This window comes from Centruroides sculpturatus, unplaced genomic scaffold, assembly GCF_000671375.1.
Source record: "Centruroides sculpturatus isolate CEXI.00-Female unplaced genomic scaffold, Cexi_2.0 scaffold232, whole genome shotgun sequence".
Classification (NCBI taxonomy): Eukaryota; Metazoa; Arthropoda; class Arachnida; order Scorpiones; family Buthidae; genus Centruroides; species Centruroides sculpturatus.
This window is the reverse complement of record NW_019384487.1, coordinates 39,666-60,819: the sequence shown is the minus strand read 5'-3', so window position 1 is coordinate 60,819 and position 21,154 is coordinate 39,666. Positions and strand designations below refer to the sequence as shown.

Below are 21,154 nucleotides of genomic sequence, written 5' to 3'. Positions count from 1 at the left end.
AAACATTTGACTTTATAAAACAAAATCAGCCCCATAAATTTATACTCTGAAGTTTTAAGTTAATTTTTTGATGAGATTTTTAAAGCAGATAGAGCAGTGATTAAAAATTATATGCACTTAGTTTTGCTCAATTGCTTTAAATCGTTTTTGTTCGGTCATTAAAGTCTAATATAAACGGAATAAAGCCAAAGTAATNTCTGATGAAGGTCCACTTTGTGGTAAGTGAATATGTAATTTTCCTATCTGATATTTATTTTTATATTAATGATATTATTTGATTTAAATATCATTGGTTCAAATTTTGTACAAAATAATTATTTTATAGTATTTTTTAATATGTACAACAAATTTATTTATCTAGAATTTAAATTTGTTGTTTTCAAATGAATTTTGAGAATAAGAACAAATACATACTTTAAAACATCATTTCTAAATTTTTTTGTTGGATTCTGTGAGTTTTGTGTTTTGACCCTCAAAGCTGTAAAAGACTTGTATGACTTTGAGGAACCTTTATTTGTCTGTATCCCATCCACACTAAAACTGAGCTATAATTTCTGTTAACATTAACCTGAAAAATATATACAGTGTTTTGTTAGCAAATAAAAATATAAATCAAGAATAGAATTAAATAGCAGCAATATTTGTCTTTTAAAAAGTTTCTGGAGTTGAAGCAGCAATTGATTGTCTGCATACTATCAGTGGATGAATATTATATGCAAATTTAAGATGGCTAATAAATTTTTCCACTATTACATATTTTTGTTTCATGGAATTTTTTATATTCCTTCAGGGTTACCTGAGATTCATGGAATTCAGCTTGAGAAACCCTTCTTTAAAATATATTCATTAATTTACAATAGTTTTCAAAAAGATTTTTAAATTTAACTTATATGTTTTCTCATTCATTTATGTTTTTAATTGCAAAAATAAGTTTTAATCGAATTCTGTTATTTATTTTGTATTTTATTGTGTTAAATTTTATAGTATCACAGTTTTTAAGTTTATAAAAATTAAATTTCTGAATGAAGAATATATTGTCAGTACTAAAACTTAAAGAATAGATTAAATATATATTAAAATAAAACTTTTTCTTACTTATCTTGTAAAACATATTTTTCTAAAAATTGATATGTACAAAAAATTTTATTTTATTTTATTTAACACTTGTAATTTAACTTTAGAATTAAATGAATGTAAAGACCAGAAAGTTGGATGTACAGGTGAATGTATGCAGACCCCAACTGGTCCATTATGTCTGTGTCCAAAAGGAGAAAAATTAAATGATACAAACACTTGTATTGGTAAGTAATTTTTAATAGATGTTAAAAAATATAAAAAGTTTTATAGACTTTTATCTTATTTTGAAATAATACTCAAAATTCTGTTAGTGTAACTATTTATATATAAATAAAAATAATTGAAAATTCAAAATAATATTTTGATGTAAAAGCTATTGAAAATAATACTGTTACCTGATACAATGTATTAATTTAATTTATTGGGTTATAATTATAAATTTTTCAATTAATTAAAATCAGTTTTTTAAATTTCAAAACATAACACTTATTTCAAAAAGTCCAATAAATGTTTTAAGATTTCTTAAAGTAGATTTGATGATAATTGAAATTCAATATAGAATCACTGTTTTTTCTTAATAAAAAAATAAATTGCTTGTACTGAACAAACAGTTTTTAAGATTATGGTTTGCATTTTGAAAAGAAATTATAAAAAATGAAAAAGTCTGCATTATAATTTGCACCTAATCATATTTCTACAGATACATTTATGTAATATAAATATTATTAATAAAATATTCTGTAAATAATTGATGATCACTTTGATTTGAGTTTTTCATAATTTAAAAATGAATTCACATACAATATTCAAACACTAGCAATGTGTCAATTTCTTAAGCAGAACTATTTCACTTACATCTGAATTAATAAACTTTCCATCATAAAACAAAGCAGAATATTATTATAGTTATTTGCATTTTTTATGGCTAAAATATATTAAAAAAATGAATTGATTGTCTAATTTAAAAAACATTGAATTTTTGTCAAAAAACCCAAATGTTGTCATTATGATAAAAATATTTTAAATTTTCATGCCAATATTTGAAGACTAGTGGAAAAATCACATTAAAAAAGACATTTTAACATATTTTGATTTATGACATTGTTTAATTAGTTAAAAAAATGTTTTCAACATTATCAAAAATTACAATAAATTATATAATGAAAAATATTCAATGAAATACCAAAACACACACTAATATTATTTTAATAGAAAATTGTTGAAAAACAAATTATGTGAATTTTGCAACCTGGATGTAAATAATATACGGAATGCTTTTTGCACATAATTTTTATAAAAATTATTTCAAGTTGAATATGGTTAAATTAATTGTAGGACTAATAATTATAGCACAGTTTCCAAAATTGTACCATAATTATGATGATGCAATTAACATCATCTGTAATGTATTTCTTACTTAAATATTAAGTACTGGTTTATCATGTTTTATTTATTTATTTCAAATATTTTAAGTATTGACATTTCCTTAAATATTTATTTAATTATATATTCAGATATTGATGAATGTGCTGTACCTGGAATATGTAGTCAAGGTTGCTTCAACTCTAAAGGCTCATATAAGTGCACTTGTGAAGAAGGATATACTTTAGGATTAGATCACCACTTCTGTAAAGCAGATAGTATGTACTAATTGAATATTATTATTATTTTTTTTAATAAACAAAATTAAATATTTAAAAAAAATATTCTTCACTTGAAATTAACTTACATATTTTTTGAATTATAGATTGGACTAGTGCATACTTGGTTATTTCAAACAGAAGGTCAATTCTTGTAGCTAATTTAAATACAACAACATTAGAACGTGTTCCTGTTAGAGTGGAAAATGTTGTTGCTACTTCTTCAGACATGAAAACAGATACATTATATTGGTCAGATATGGTAGCAAAAAAAATTTATAAAATGGTCAAAGGAGGAGATCCAGAAGTTGTAAGTTAAATAATGGAACTTTTTATTTAAAATATGTTTAAAATTAATTTAAAACTTTAATTTGTTTAACATACATCTTTGTTTGCAACCCATTTTAACATCGATGTAACACATTTTACTACAAATAAATTTAATACAAAAGGTGCATAATAATAGTCTTTTAAAAATAAATTGTCATCTCATAAAGTTAAGACAGATGATCCTTATTTTTAAATATTTAAAAAACAAAAATATACTTCATAATAAAAAATATAAGAGTATATTAATACTTTGGATTTAACATTTTTGTATTTCTCTTTACACAATATGGTGATGTATTAATTGGTTGTGGAAAAATCAAAATATATTTAAATTATTTATGTAATTTTTTGAAAGTATTTAAATTAAAATTTTATTATTATATATTTATTTTATCACAAAATTGCTTCTTTATATATTTCTTTACATTATTAAAAAAAATTAAAGAAGTATTTTAAATCAATTGATAACCCATTTTATATTCAGACTATGCACTATTTAAAGATTGGTTTAAATATTATAAAGCTTTTATTTAAATAAGCAAATTAATTTTTATGGTTTATTTTATAAAATATTTAAATATTTTATTTTTTTTAGGTAATTGACAGTGGCTTAGATTTAGTAGAAGGATTGGCATTTGATTGGATAGCAAAAAATTTATATTGGGTGGATTCTAGATTAAACACTGTTGATGTGGCTACAGCTAATGGAAATCATCATATTGTTTTAATTGCTGAAAATGTTAGTCAACCAAGAGGTTTAGCAGTGGATCCAAGAGAAGAGTAAGTTATTTTTAAAAAGTCATGAATGAAATTATTAAAAAGTTAATGTGTACTAATAATTTTTGTTATCAAAGTGTTAGATTATTGTTTTGGAGTGATTGGGGAGAGAATCCAAGAATTGAAAGTGCTGGACTTGATGGAAGCATGAGAAAAGTGATTGTGCATACTAAAATATTTTGGCCAAATGGATTGACAATTGACATCCCAAACAAAAGAATTTATTTTGCTGATAGTAAATTAGATTATATTGATTTTTGTAATTATGATGGTTCTGGGAGACAGCAAGTACTAGGACATAATCATGTGAGTGAAAGTTTCATTAAAATGTTTTTTAATATCATATGAATATTTACTGTATTTTGATGTTTGTAATGGTGTATACCCCGCAGAAAATTGCTGCAACAAAAATAATAACTTTGCATAACTTGCTCTTTTCTATATCTTGCACCTATGGGAATATCTTTTGTATTGTACACAAGTGTTTATAATTGCAAATTAAAAATCATCATATAGCCTGTCCCATTATTTAATCTGTACTCCTTTCAAATTGTTTATTATATACAATTATATGCAGAATATAAGCATACAAATGCAGTAATTATAACCAAATGTAATTTTGGAGAGGCAAAACAGAGAGAAGAAAGCTAGAAACTGTAATTTTGTTTAGAATAGTGATAATTTTTTTTTTGCATACATTTAGAGTTTTAGTAACAGTTATTCAAATTAAAATTTGTGTAAAAGAATAAACAAACATTTTTTAAATAATATAAATATTAGGGAAGACCATTCTGTCTGGACATTTTTAATTTACAATCATTTGTTGTGAATTGAGACGAAACAAAACAAATTTCATTATACATTTCCCAATTTTTGAAGCTACCATTTTGCAGCTTAAAAAGTTGGGAAATGTATAATAAAATTTATTAATAATGTAGCCTCAATATTGAAAGTGAGTTTCTTAACTTTTCAAAAATGGTAAATTTTCCAATTATGGAAGGTGATACATGAATAGATAGTGGCATTCTATCTTTAGACATAAAGATATCAGGTCAAAGGAAATTCAAATATGCATACTTCATAAAAGTTTAAAACTATCATCCTTGTATTTAAGTGATTATAAAATAACTTGCAAATCAAAAGAGTGACACTTATTTGACAGTATAAAAATTTTGAATACATAATATTCACTTCTGATTTAAAAGCATAAGCCACACAATGGTAAAAATAAAATGTTTTAATATTAGCCAACATTGGCATACCCATCAAAAGGGACATTAAATAAAAAGGTTGCTGACACCATAGAGCCGCAATTCCCAATTGGTGAGGCATGCCTTCGTTGGGAGATGCAGAACATTTTTAGGGGAGGCATGAGCAGATGTGTGCAATACTAGTCAGTGTGTGACTGAAGAGTGTGAGTGTATATGGATAAAAACAGATACTCCTCCAAACACAGTGTGACAGCCTTCCACAAGCACACAATGTTTTCCCATTACTCTCTAATTTCTTTTCCATCATTGTGCATAATATTTATTGGGTGTTCCCATATATTCTAGTAAATTTGCTAACTAAACAAAAGCAATTGTTTTGATATTTAGAAAGCATTGCTGTTTGAAGAGAACTATAAGTAATGCAGAAAACTGCAGTTCAAAGTGAACTTAGCAATAGTAGCAGGATTACTACTGATGACACAAGTATAGTCTCTGATAGGAAAAAATAAGTGCAGGCATATTGCCTGCACTTATTCTTTCCTGCTAGTTATGTCAAGTTCAGTTTTGTAGCAAATTCGGCATTCAACAGCCCCAGTGTATCATTTATTTTCAAGTTCTTGCCAATGACAGCCTTAAAAGTTTGTGAAGTTTGAAAGACATCTGGCCAAGAATTTGTTGGTTCCAGCAGCTGTAGAAATGTGTTCCATTATGAATGGAGAGGCAGCTGCAAAGACATTACAAACTATTCCACATTGTTAAATAATACTTTCATGGTTTAATGTGGTGAATGACTTACGCATAAGACCGACAGAGTTAGAACCAAACATTGATTATTTGTGCAATTCAAATACTTTTTAATACTTTTGCAAAAATACTTTTTAATAGTAAAATTATATTTTCAATCAAATCTTACCAGTATCATTTAATCTGTAATAAAAAAAAATAAATAAATAAATACTGAATACAGAGCAATAAACACTTGTGTGCATGTGAGAGGAGGCACCATTTCATGTGGGTCACAATGGAGGAGGAATACTATATAAAAGATTTGGAACTACTGCCATAGAGGATAAAGAAACTATAGGTATTGATGATGGCAGCTGGGGCTTGGCAAATATGTCATTTATGTCAACTAAATAGTTCTTTTCACCTGTGATTGTAAATATCCATGAACAAAATTTTTTGTGAGGTATGTGACAAGTTCATCATCAGTTACAGACTTATCCTGTATTTCTACTCAGGTACTATTTCAGCAGCTAGAAAATTTATTAATGATGTAAGTGTAGCTCTTAATAATGATTAATTTTTAAAAGATTCAATATTGATGCAATCTGTTGCAAAATAAACAAAGTGCATTCCACCAGTATGTGTGTGCGTGTGTGTGTGTGCCTGCATTTTTCCTACTGGACATGTCCAATTGTGGAAACAAGGTGCATTTTTTGTGAGTGACATTGGCAAAACTTGTGATTTGACAACAACATGATAGGAACATTTAAGCACTACAATAGACATATTTCTTCACAGTTTAGTCTGCTGCAAAACATGCTGATTGAGAATCTTTCAAGTGTCAACTGAAAAAGTTAAGTAAGATCTTTGAAATTGGTTTACTGTTTCCTAAGTCCACATGGTTACCTCTATTTTGCTGAAGTTCATATCATAGATTCAGTACATGGATGCCATTTAGCTATAAATTCGAGAAGTTTCTTAATGACAAGTGTTGTAAAATTTAAATGTTAATGTATACTGAAATATTTTTTATAGGATATCCAACATACAAAACACATAAATTAAAAAATTTAGTAAATACTCAAAGCTTTCCAAGAAATAAAACATATGTGGAGAATAGGTAATGTACTTATTGTGCTAGTAATTTTTTCTTTCACATGATTCATACATAACACATAACACTATACAAAAATCTAGAAACATTAGGGCTTTATAACAGTATGCAAATACATTACAGAAAATCTGCCATACTAAAGATGTCACATAGTCATGAAATTGTTAAACACAGATATATACAGAAAAGTTTGTGAACAAAATATTTTTCCTGTTGCTGTTTTTTGACTTTAGTTTGGCATAGCATTAGGTACTGGTATATAAGCTGAGTAGGATACATTTCACCACCACACCACACAACAACAACAACAACAACAACAACAATAATAATAAAACTAATTCAATAAATAAAAATAATTTAATAAAATATCTTAATTTCTTTTTTAATTGTAATTTATTGAGTAATTTAATATTATTTTAAATTACTAATTAAAAATAAAATATTATAATAATTATTATTTGAAAACATTAAGTAATTAATTTTGTTTTCAGTATCTACTACATCCACATTCTTTAACAATATTTGAAGACACCTTATATTGGACTGATCGTCAGTTGAACAGAGTTCTTTCCTGTCATAAGTATAAAGGCGAAAATGAAACAGTTGTTTCTCATCTTGTAAGCCAGCCGCTCGGAATTCATGTGAATCATCCTATTTTACAACCTGCATGTATGTAATCAAAATTAAGGTATATTTTTAATGAAAATGATTGTATATGTTTAAAGATATATTCTTTTTTTTTAATTAATGTATTAAGTTAATTGTAGTTTATTACAATTTAGTCAAATTAAAATAATTTTTATAATGGAAATATAAAAAATTATAGTTAGTTATGCACGTGCTTATTTTTAGTGAGAAACAATCAGAGTACATTCTTTTCATTATTAATATACTAAAAATAATACATAAATAATCTTATAATTTAATTAGTATTAAATAAATAATTACAAAATATAGCTAATATAGAGCTAATATATATGCTTTGTATTAGTTATATTTTATAATTAGTTATTTAAAATGATTTTAAAAAAGTATAATATATTTAAATTGATGATATAGCTTTTTCCAAATGTAAAAAACTTACAATTTATATTTGGAATTCCCATTTTTTTTTCAATATTTGAGATTTGAGAATTAGATCAGTAAAAGCAACATACAAACAATTTATACTGGATTTAATATGATAATTTTCAATCTTTTTATTTGAATAATTTTGATATCTTCACGATAATTTGAGTAATCTTATAATTTAATATAGCAGTTCAGAAATGCCAAAATTGTTTTGAAAGATTCTTAAAAATAAGTATTTTTTTTATGCAGTTGTCTTCAGTTTGTATTATATAGAGCTGAAATATTTAATTTTTTTTCAAATATAGAATATTTCTTTCCAGTATTGACTTAAATACTTTTAAAATTTGAACTATCCTACAACTTTTAAAATGGATTGTTGAAAATTAGTTTCTTGAAAGGAAAGGCTGAAAACTTTTTAAATGATTTACTAAATAACTTAGAATTTTAAGTGAAATGATAATGCTGTTATAATTTTTGAAGCATAAATTTTTCTGAATGATGTTAGATATTTAGTTATTAGAAAACATCTCCAAATTGAGTTAGTTTATATGTTTATATTAATTTTAAACTTTAGTCATTAAAAAATTTCTTTTAGAAACAAGCCATAAGTTGTTTATAGAACTTGAAATTGTTTTTTGAATATTGTATCTTCTTGTTAATGTTATAAATTAACATTTGATTCTAATTTAGAATATTTTTATTGTTTATATCAATGTTTTAATATATTTAATTTTTTACTATATTATGTAGTATATTGAAACTAATATCTCAAATACTATAGTAGAGATAACAGAGACTTATCACACTGCTACTGATAACATCAAAATGACATTTCTATCATCAGAATGCAACTGTATTATTGGTATATATTTTGGTACACAAGACCCTCATCAGCTATACATAAAAATGTATACTGTGTTTCCCTAAAAATAAGACAGTGTCTTATATTAATTTTTGCTCTCAAAGATGCGCTACATCTTATTTTCAGGGAATGTCTTATTTTTCCATGAAGAAGAATTTACATTTATAGTTTAACAAAAAATTGAAAAATTGAACCTTCTGGTGGTTGTAGAACAAACAGCGAGACATATCCAGCCTTGCCTCGAACTCTGATGCAGACTTTCAGTCCCAAGTTGAACTTAGATGAGAGTGACGTATATCCAGTTGTGTTGAACTGAACTTAAATAAAACCAAAGTCATGAACCGAAGTGAACTTATAAAGTTCCTGTGCTGGAGTGGACTTCCCACTCTTGCTTCAACTTAACTTTTTTATAGTGTTGACATTGGGCTCGATGACAAGTTAGTGCTTACTGAACCATAGCATTATGCAAATGTGATGTGGCATGATTCCTGGCTGACCAATTAGCAATCACCAGCCGTAACATTATGCAAATCTGTGATTCCCAAGCCATAGTCTTATGCAAATCATGCCATGTGGCATGATTGTCTGCTGACCAGTCAGTGGCTGTACTTTCAAAAAGCCAAACGGCCACTTTCAACCATCTGTCGAACCATTATGAGTAAAAAAAAACTTTGCCAAGTCTTACTTTCAGGGGGAGGTCTTATATTTAGCAATTCAGCAAAACCTCTGCTAGATCTTATTTTTAGAGGATGTCTTATTTTTGGGGAAACACGGTAGATATCTGTTATAGAACAAATTTGCAGAGAAATTTACATTAATTATAATCTACAATTTAAAACATACCTGTTTAAGATTTATTTTCACCCACACTGCACAATACTATGAGAATTATATTATAAAGAGGCAATATCTAAAAATAAAATTTCTAGATCTATACAGATATCTATATAATTTCGTGTATCGAAATACATACTAGTAATAAAGTTGCATTCTGTTGATAGAAGTGTCATTTTAATGTTATCATAGCAGTGTGATAATACCTCTACTATATTATTTTTATGATATTAGTTTCAACAATTTTGGAGAAAAGAAACTTTTTTTTATATAAGTATATTGTCTATACAATATAAAAATTAAAATTTTATATTTGACATTTACATTATTTTTTAACATATTTCTAGAACTATGCTTGAATCAAGATGGATTGATTCAGTTATTACCATAATATTACATGTTACTTTAAAATGTAGATTTATGTTGATTAATAATTCGTACAACAGAAATAATAGAAATTTATTTTGTTTTCTTAAATTTCCTATCAAATTTATCTCCTTAACATCTCTTAACTAAATCCATTTTGTAATTTAATAAATATGACAAAAGAAACAAATTTTCAAAATCAGAAAATATATTAATGGCCTGAAAAATACAATAAATAAATAAAAAGTTGATTAAAAATTTAGCCAATGGTATTTATGTATTAAAACAGTACTGAAGAAACAAAAATGTCTTCATAACTGTTTTGTATTCTATAGAGGCATATTACCTCAAATAAAAGGTTGTATTTATGAATGAGCAATTATTTATTATGACACTGTCACAGTGCTGGTCTACAATATTTTAGAGCTTGATGCACAATGCTCCTGATTTTATTAGTGTCTTTCCATGTACATCATACTTTTCCTGTTAACAATAGTGTTATGCCAGTCATCTAACTTTTTTGGAGAAAATTTTTGAATTGAAATAATGCGACTTCCAATCCAAACCAAAAGTTTATATATATTGTTAATAGAGACTCTGGCTCTTACACTTCCATATCTGGTCTCAGCTTTTATCCATCTAACTCTATTCTCAAGATTAAGAAAGAATAGACAGACAGATGCCAGTGGGAATTTATAAGGCTGCAATTTTAAAATTGCAGGCCTGTTTCTATTTAGTTCCTGGTGACTGTGAGTCATGAACTTATAGACATTTTTGCTTCTTCAATACAGTTTTAATATTTGAGTATTTTACATAAATATTTTATTATAAATGAATTAGTCTAATCATTTATTTTATTTTTATTTCAAGAATGTTTAATATTAAGTAAAAAATAAATATTTTAGTTTAAACTAATCTATTCAATACAGTGACTGTTTTGTAAAATTATAACTCAACTTTATACTTTATGAATCTGTTTATTATCTGACAGATTAAAAATTAGTTTTGATTGACTATAATTTTCAATTGGCTTTTAGAAATGATTTTAGACATTATGCCTTGATAAATTATATACAAAAGATAATACCAAATTAACTTCCATTATTTTTTCTGTAAATTATTTATAAATTTTTTTTGTCTCAAATTATTTATCAATTTGAGGCAAAAAAACATTTGTTTGGACTGATAAGAGATTATGAGTCCAAAATGCATTTCAAATATCCCGCGTTTCTTTATGCAGCGCTTTAAAGCGAACACACTGAAACTAGTTTCTAATTGGCCAACACTGCTTGTGACATCATTTGCTACACTCTCGCTGCATAAAAAATGCGGGATACTAATAAAGTGTATTTTTTTAATTTAATTTCTGATGCTGTTTCATCACTTAACCTACAAGATGTGACAAGTCCATACAATTAGCCAAAATTTATGCTACATCAGGAATTATTTGTTAATGTTTATTTATGTTTATGACAAGAAGTATAATTACATTAAATAGTTGTTCTGTGTTTGATTTGCTTTTCAGTTTTTCATTTCTAAATTATAAAANGAATAGTTTCATTATTACATCTTCAAATTAAAAAATAGACATATATTTTTTTTTTTATAAGTTTAAGAAATTTTTGATATATAATGAAGTTTTGCTTTACAAAGCAAACTCATATGAAATTTGAAGGAATTTATTGAAAGATTTTCAGTTTTTAAATGAACTCTGTTGTAATATTACTTTAACCAGGGATCACATATATTTATTACACACAATCACATGCATAAGACAGCAATTTTCTGCTGATTTTTCATGTGTAATGTTGCAACACAAACAATGGTATTGTGCATCAGATTAAAGTTACAACTGGTGTCCTGTTAACAGAAACGTACCGAAAATTTCCACATGTGAATGTGTGACAATAAAGAAAAATTGTATTGCATGCACAAGTTGATTATTTTCTGCAGTAGTTTTTTGATGGCCTGTAATAAGTGGAAAAGTTTTTTTTTGCCTGAAGTTTTTAAGCAGTTAGATGGATAGCATAGAGCATGAGGACACAGCTAAGTATGTTAAATTACTGAAAAATGTATACAAAAAACTAGTAGGTGCCGAAAATCATCACTATTATTTGTGATCATAGGTTAAAATCATGAAAGATGATAACACAATATTTTTAATGTCAGCTTAATTGTGACAGAAATAGAAAACAGCTAGTATCAGTTTCAGATTCATTTATTTTTCTGACAACAGAATTGCTGTTAAGATCATAAAAACTTATATTTTATTTTTATTACNAACTTTTTTTAAAGATCAGATTTATTATTTATATAAGAAGTCAGTCTAGTTTGTCTATTCAGAATATAAATATGTTAATTTTATATTTAGACTAGATGAAGTTTAGCATTATGAATTTTTGTATTATGTTTTTTAATTCATAGTTATTTCATAATTTTGATCAATACATAATTTTAATCAATTTGAATTAATTCATGATGTAACTTTACATCAAACAAGGATGCTATATTAAATATTATCATAAAATAGAGTGTAGGAAAAATATTCTTTTTTTTTCTACTTTTTTTCTAACTATTTATTAAATATGTTTTGACAATAATATTAAAAATAATAAACTTCATAAATAAAGAATGTATTATTTAATATTGTTCACAAAGTTTATTTTTTAAATTAAATAATTTTAATTTATAAATATTAAAAAACTATATAATGCATTAAAATGTATTTTCATATCATAACTTATGTTAAAAAATTTTTAGTGACCAAATTTCTGATATAGGTAACATTTGTCATTGAATATTTTACAAATATTTATTTAATAAATTTTCACACTAATTGCCATTATATTTGTTTTCTCTACAGCTGTGAAAAATCATCCTTGCAGATTGGCTAATGGAGGATGTCAGCAAATTTGTGTACCACTTCCTTCTGCTAAACATAGGTGCCTCTGTGGAATTGGTTATCACACTGAAGAAGAAACAAAATGCAAACCTTATACATCATTTGCTATGATTTCTGAACTTGATAAAGCCAGAGGATTCAGTCTCGAAGATCATGCAGAAGCTACAGTACCTATATCTGGACCAGGTATTTTATTAAATTTTTAATCTTAATAAAGAATTATTTATGTGTATTTTTCATTGCTTATATATTATTTTAATATAAAACATTATTTCTAGTTTTTTTTAACAGAAATAATTAAGCATTTAAATGTTTTCAGGTCACAATATTTTGCATCTAGATGTACATGTTGCACAGAATCATGTATATTGGGTTGAGTATAATCAAGGAGAAAAGAATGGAATTTATCGTATGAAACCAGATGGAACTGATTTTACACATGTTATCTCTGATGGAATTGGCAGTAATGGAATTCGTGGAGTAGCGGTTGATTGGATTGCAGGTATCACTTTTGTTTTAATACAACTTATTCTGAATGTGTATCTGAGCTAATTCTTGTTAATTTTGAAATATAAAATTTTGATATTTTGTTTTAGAAAATTTTACTTTATATAATTTGATAAAAAGAAAAATATCTTATCACCATTGAAGAAGCACTACAGACTTTAAGATTCATAGTGATGAGTATAGCTAAATGTATTAGAAAAATCTGAATGATAAAGAGTTTTTGTCTATTTTTTAACAATAAAATATAGATATTTTGNCAGTATATACACATTTATAAATTTGTTTTAAATAACTTATTTGAATATTATATGTACAAGTAATTTATGAATCAAAAAGCCAAATTTATTTTAAAGCAAATACTAAATATTAAATATAAGTATTTTTTTTGGAGATCCAAATGCTTTTATGCATATGTTAAGTAAATTCTAGTTATGTCATTGATATGTATATTAAATTTATAAATTATTATAATCATTTTTAAAAATCTTGAAAAATTTAAAATATTTTAAATGATTTGTTTTAACAAATAATCTGAAAGTTCTGAATAGAAGTTTATGATTTCTAAGCATTATATAATTATATTTTTATAAGCTTGAATTTTAAAAATAAAATTTTAAATATTTGATATTTAGGCCTATATTAATTATATAAAAGTAATAACTTTATTAGTCCAATATTATAAATATCATTAATTTATTTTTAATTAGCAAGCAATCCTTGTGAAAAAGCACCATGCAGTCACTTATGTTTACTTTCTCCTTCTAAACCAACTGGTTTTACTTGCAAGTGCCCTGCTGGATATGCTCAGGATAGAACAGCGCCACTTGGAAAATGCAGTTTGGGTAAATATCATTGAATTATTTCATAAATTTAAATTTTATTTCAATTGAAAACTTATGATAAATTTACAGATTAATTTATAAAAGTAGATATATAAAATTTTTATTTTTTATGTTTTTATTTATATTTAACAATAAACTACATCAGATTAAAGCTTTGATAGAAAATTGGACACATAATGAGGTTTATGAAAGGAGATTTGAAGTAATCCTTACCCACCTGAGGATTGGAAATACTCGGCTGATTCATTAATATCTTTTGAAGGGTGATGACCAGCCAGTATGCCACCATTGCAACTGATGGCATAGTGGCTGGTAGAGTGTTAAACACATACTGTGCGAATGCCCTGAATTTGAGGGTGCTCACACAAGTCATTTTGGAAATGGAAGCTTGTCAGGAATTTTGGACCACATGACAAATCTTGACAAGCTATTGAACTTTCTAAGATTTATTAATTTTTACAAAGAGGTTTGATTACTCATTTATTTATTTATTGTAGTATAGTTCCTGGAATTTTTTGTCATTGTTGTTCTGATAGTTAAATCATTATATGCATGATTTATGCATGTTCCCCCTTATATACAGTTTAAGGGGAGGGTTCTGAAAGGTAGAACATTATATATGTTGGATAGGAAGGGAGTCAAGACATTTTATACTAAGATGTTTTTAGTGATAGTAGTGGCATACAAATTTGTTCTTACATTGTAAGATCCATAATGAGTATGTTCATACATGTATACATGTGTGTTCATACAGGAACATATACGTATACCATACTCATAGTGATTCTTGATTTATGTTGGGTCTGTTCGTAAAGTTGAACGAGTTAAACGAGAATGACATCATCACTATTCTTATTTTGTTAGACTTTTTGACTGATTCATTTATAACTAAATGGCTGTTTCTAAAATTGAAGATATGAATGTTGCTACTGCAGCCTTATCCGAACTATTTTTCTTAGATTGCTTTGGGTGGACAGTTATTTCTATCATTTCACCTTTCAATTCACAATATAAACACTCAAGTAGATTCAGAAACATCGATATCATTGCGCGCCATTTTCTTAACAAAGTAAACTAACTCTTTCCTTTGTGAACTTTGTTAGAGTTTTGTTACGAAATGTCATCACTGCAGAGTATGCGCACTGAGCGAGACTACTACTTTTTGACCAATTTGTTACTAATGCATTCAACTTGTTTAACTTTATGAATGTTATGACATAAATCCCTTGCACAGAGAAGAGGTTTTGTCCAAATAGGTCATGTGATCATTGGTATATACAGATATTGTGAGTTGTGGAATGCTAGTTAGAGAATGCACATTATACACTGCTCAATAAATGAGACATTTATTGAGCAGTGTATTAATATTAAGTTTTGTATGTATTTGGGCAAAGATCTAATGAAAACCTAAATGGTAAAATTTGTCAAAAATACATTATTGTACAGTACATAACAGAAAGGAGGGAATCAAAAGTGGCTCAAAAACTGTACACACAGATGGCTCCTAACGTATTTATTTATACAGAAAGATTTCTTAAGATTTTTGTATATTTGATTTCAGTAGAATTTAAAGAGTTGTTGTTAGTTATTTAAAAACAAGTTTTTATCAGTCACATAAGTGGCCATCAGATTTTAAATTTTCTTGTATGATTCATTTCTCTCAATATTTTCAGTGAGAAAATTTGTCATTTCAGTAATATTTTTTTATGTAAACATAATAACATTAAAATATATACTAATGAACATAAAGTAGGCTATTTACTTTGTTAGTTGACATATTTTGAGAATCTTATTCTTTTAACACTATATTAAATTTTGGCATAATTATTTATATTCATTATTCATATAACAAACATTGTAAAATTAAAACTTTTTAATTTTTATTTTCAGTTGATACACCATATCTGATGGTAATGCGTTCCACACAATTGGTTGATATGAGTTTAACTCCTGGAGACAAACGAGTTGGATATTTTACACCACTTATTGGAATTGAAAATGGTCATGATTTTGATTATGACAAAGAAGATGGTACATTATTCTGGATTCAATTGGAAAACGATGACAAAGAAAATGTAAATGTAAAAACATCCTTACAACATTAAATCTTTTCTAATCAATTATTAACATGAAGCATATACTGACATTTATAATTTGTTTAGATTNAATGTGTATCTGAGCTAATTCTTGTTAATTTTGAAATATAAAATTTTGATATTTTGTTTTAGAAAATTTTACTTTATATAATTTGATAAAAAGAAAAATATCTTATCACCATTGAAGAAGCACTACAGACTTTAAGATTCATAGTGATGAGTATAGCTAAATGTATTAGAAAAATCTGAATGATAAAGAGTTTTTGTCTATTTTTTAACAATAAAATATAGATATTTTGAAATGTTAAAAATGCCATAAAAATGTAGACTAATTATATTATCATCAAATTTCAATCTTAATAATAAATTCAGTTTTCTATATTTAAAATAGTACTTAGCTGCAGATCAGTATTAATTTAAACATTCTGTTGATTGGTTTTCTCTATCATTTTAACTTTTATTTAATATTTAGTCATTCGTTTTTCAGTAATTAATTGGGCTGCAGTTTGAAAAAATTGTAAGGTCTACAATTTTTTCAAATTGCAGCCCAATTGACTGCAGCCCAATTTTTTCAAACTGCAGCCCAAAGACAGATGGATGACAGCGAGAATTTATAGGTCATAAATTCCCGCTGTCATCCATCTGTCTTTCCTTAATTTTAAGAATGAAGTTAGATAGATGAAAGACAAGACCAGATATGGAAACCTTAGAAACAGGAGGCCCCAATTAACTATATATGAACTTCCAGTTTGTATCAAAAGTCACGTTAATTCAATTAAAAGATTTCCCCTGAAAGGTTTTAGATGACTAACATGACTCTATTATTAAAGGAAAAGTATGATGCACAGGGGCAAGCCACTACTAATTTGAGGTTGTAGAGAGCATATATTTGAAGTTAAATAAATTAAAAATATGATTAAAAATTGCAGCTGAGCATTGTAATGTTCTCATTATAAACAATTGCTCATTTTATTAATAAATATGTTTCATGTGATTATTTATGATTTGTCGTGGATAAATGAAAATTGCATTGAATATAGCATAACTTTTTTAATGCACTCATCATTCGATGAAAGAAGACCAGAGATGTCTCATTTTAAATCACCTATTTGTTTTATATGTTTTGTAAAGAAATAATCACAGTTTTCTTCCTTACCAGTTTCACTTTTTCTTCTTTGAAGTGTAAATTAATTTTTGTTTTCTTCTATATGATATATAGATTTTGTGAATTTATTTAAATAAAATATTTCTGTATTTTAAAAATATTTTATATGTAAGTTAAATAAAATACTTTTCAACAAAATAAAACTAAAATTTTTAAATTTTTATTATTATAGAGAACTTATATTTTACAAATGTTTTTCCTCATGAAACTTACATTGAAGTTTGTTGGTTAAATGGAACAAATCGAATGATTTTATTAAAAACCACAACCGATTCTCCAAGAGAGATAGCAGTAAATCCCATTAAACGTTATTTGTATTGGATTGATTATGGCCAGTATCCAAAAATTGAGAGAGCGCAACTAGATGGAACAAATCGTACTCAGATTGTTGTAACAGGCATTAGCAACCCACGTGATCTTACCATAGATATAGCAACCCATGATGTATATTGGGTAGATTCAAGAGAAGATGCAATTCAGGTAAAAGCAACAAATTCAAATTTTCATTGTGCAGAAACATTTAAAAAATTTTTTTTTAAAAATAATTATTCATAAATTAATTTTATTAAGAATTATATTGATTATAACACTTCCTAGTTATTTCTTAAATTATAATTTTGAATTAATTTTCTGTATAAATAATGATTATATTTATACAGAAAATGATTAGTTTAATTCACAACTAATAGAATATATGAAGTATATGTAAATTAACAGAAGTTTTTGCTTTAATGAACAATTGTATAAATTATGGTATATCTTATAGTATAAAATATAGTATATTATGGTAAATCTTTAAAATTCTTTGAGGTTTTATTAATAATTACTTTTTACATTTACTTTAGAAAATAAAAATGGTCAGATTTATTTAAATTAATATAACAAAAAGAAAATTGACAAGAAAATATTGTAAATAGTATTATTAGATAATGATAGAAATAAAACTGGCAGAAGAAAAATACAGAAAACTCAATTATTGAATTAAAAGGAAAAGTTTAGAAAGTATGTTAAAATGATAAAATAATGAACTATTCATGAAAATTATATATAAAGTTTTCATGTTTTATAATGTGTTAGAAATTTAATTTATTGTGTCTACTATACTGCTCTCTTAAGATAGAATGCCATATCTGCACCAAGGATGAAAATGAGAACTGAGGCTTAAAGTTTTTATCCTGACCCTGGGGTATTATTTGAACAAATTATTTTCAAACGTGGTTTATCAATATATGTGTATGATAAACCACATTCAAAAGCAATTTGTTCAAATAATACTCTAAGACCAGGATAAAAACTTTTAAGCTTTCATTTCTCAATTTTACTCTCGATGTTAATATGACATTCTTATGAAGGCAGTATAGAAAAAATACATTTTAATATAAATAGATATCTTTCAACCTAGCATGTATACAAAAATAAACATGAATATTTTTTTTTATCATAATAAATCAAAGTAATTTTCATTAAAAAGAAAGTAAGTCAATATTTAAGAATTGTAATCAAACTTAATGCAATACAATACAATACAACTTATTAAACTTAAAAGTAAATTCAAGGCATAGTAATATACTATTGATTGATTGATAATATACTATTATCAATCAATCAATTAATCAAAGCTTTATTGTACTAAGGAAAAAAATCTTTGTTACAGGGGGGTTATTTTATACATGAAAAAAAACCATAGTAGTTTGACATATTATGTTGTTTTTTTACATCTTATGTTTTTTTTTAAAACAAATAATTTTAACAGAGATGGATAGAAAAAATATACATAAAAAAGTTATAATAATATACTATTATAAAATAGCATAATTTTAAATTATCTAGATTTTTAAAAATTTTACTGTTGGAATGTTTGATATTAAGATAATTTATAATTGATAACATTTGAAATTAATTTACTAAATATTTAACTTTAACTGAATTTTACTAATTTATTAACTTATTTTAGAGGGTATCATTCAGTGGTGGGAAACGCCAGTATGTTCGTAAAAATTTGCCAAATCCCATGGGTGTTGCAATTTATGGAGATAAAGTATTTTGGGTTGATCGAAATCTCAGGACTGTTTTCTCTGCAAATAAAACTTCAGATAATAGTAGCACTATAGAATCTTTTAAATCTGATCTGGATACTTTGAGAGACATTGTTATTTTTGACAAGAAAAATCAGCCAATGACAGGTGAGTTTTATTTAAATTATTTAAAATAAAAAAACGAAACTTTATCATTAAGATTTTTTTAAATGTATACGATACTTAAATATGATAATATATCAAAACTTTAATTTCTGTTCCATTACCCACCTATTTTTCTCTTTCCTGCAAAAATTTTCAATTTTTTCTTTGAAAATATTCAGATTGATTAGTAATAATTATAAATTAATTTTACATAATAGATAGAAATGATTGATGTAGAAGGAAAAAATAGGAAAGTGATTGTTTCAGCTTCAGCAGGAATTGCAAAACCTCAGGGTCTTTCTTTAAATAATAATCGATTATATTATCTGGATACAGTCTATGAAAAAATTGTGAGAGTTAATTTACCTGATGGTAAAAATCCAGTTGTTATGGAAGAAAATGCTGCTAATTTGATTACTATGAAAGTATACAGCAAAAGGCCAAGTAATAATTTTTATATATTATTATGTTAATTACAGATTTATTATTTTTTTTATAAGATTTTTTTGAAGATATTATAATATTAAGTTTCTGTGGAGTTTAGAAGTTGTTAATTAGTTTTGTTAATACATGGGAAAAGATAAGATATATACATGTAAAGAATTGTAAAAGTTCCAAAATATGTTTTGATAAAAATAAATTTTTTGAATCCTGTAAACTATTAAGCATGATTTTTTTAGTAAATTATAAATATATAAATAAATGCATCTTTATGAAAGCAATAACAAAGAAGTTTTGAAAATAAGACTTTTTTTGATTTATTATTACATGGAATGGAAGTAATTCTCAATTATTAGAATTAAATACACAGAGTTGTTAAAAATTAGTTAACTAAGATATATTAGAGAGGTTGAGGCGCACGTTTTAAACGTGTAAACGTGTACGTGTGACGTTCGGCGCCGCTTTCCCGTAAGCCTAAAAGTTTGACAATGGTGTTTGGATAGTCGGTGGAATCACGCTCGACATTCCAAACACCATCGTCAAACTTTTAGGCTTACGGGAAAGCGGCGCCGAACGTCACACGTACNGAGGGAATTGCATTTGATTGGACTACTAAAAAAGTTTATTGGACTGATTCTGGTAACAGAAGTATTTATGCAATGAATTTGGATGGATCTCAACTTGTTATGATTACTCGTGTTGAAAGACCAAGAGCAATTGTTCTAGATCCTTGTGAAGGGTGAGAAAATTTTCGTCTTATGTAAATATGTAGTTGTACTTCAAAATAATTTTGTACTATTAAAATGTATTTTTCATGTTTTGAAACATGACAAATATATTAAAACAATATTAATTTTATAATATAATATAAACTATTTATAAGTAAAGTTTCAGATCTTTATTCTTAAACATTTTAAAATTAGCATTACTTCATTATCAGTACATCTCTTAAATATTTTTATTACTTTTTAAGAGAATTTATATTTTTTGAAGAAATGAAAAGTTTAAAATGG

General features: G+C 25.8%; 1 protein-coding gene across 1 annotated transcript in view; it reads left to right on the top strand.

The window, feature by feature from the left end:
- The window catches only part of LOC111621620 (low-density lipoprotein receptor-related protein 2-like), a 153,765-nt gene that overhangs the window by 104,919 nt on the left and 27,692 nt on the right, over positions 1-21,154 (top strand). Inside the window, 13 exon segments of the mRNA XM_023363813.1 lie at positions 186-218; positions 1,182-1,301; positions 2,592-2,717; positions 2,825-3,027; positions 3,643-3,827; positions 3,902-4,130; positions 7,367-7,544; positions 14,125-14,259; positions 16,150-16,340; positions 17,857-18,000; positions 19,475-19,703; positions 19,923-20,144; positions 20,706-20,880. Coding sequence (XP_023219581.1) covers positions 186-218; positions 1,182-1,301; positions 2,592-2,717; positions 2,825-3,027; positions 3,643-3,827; positions 3,902-4,130; positions 7,367-7,544; positions 14,125-14,259; positions 16,150-16,340; positions 17,857-18,000; positions 19,475-19,703; positions 19,923-20,144; positions 20,706-20,880 — 2,170 coding nt within the window.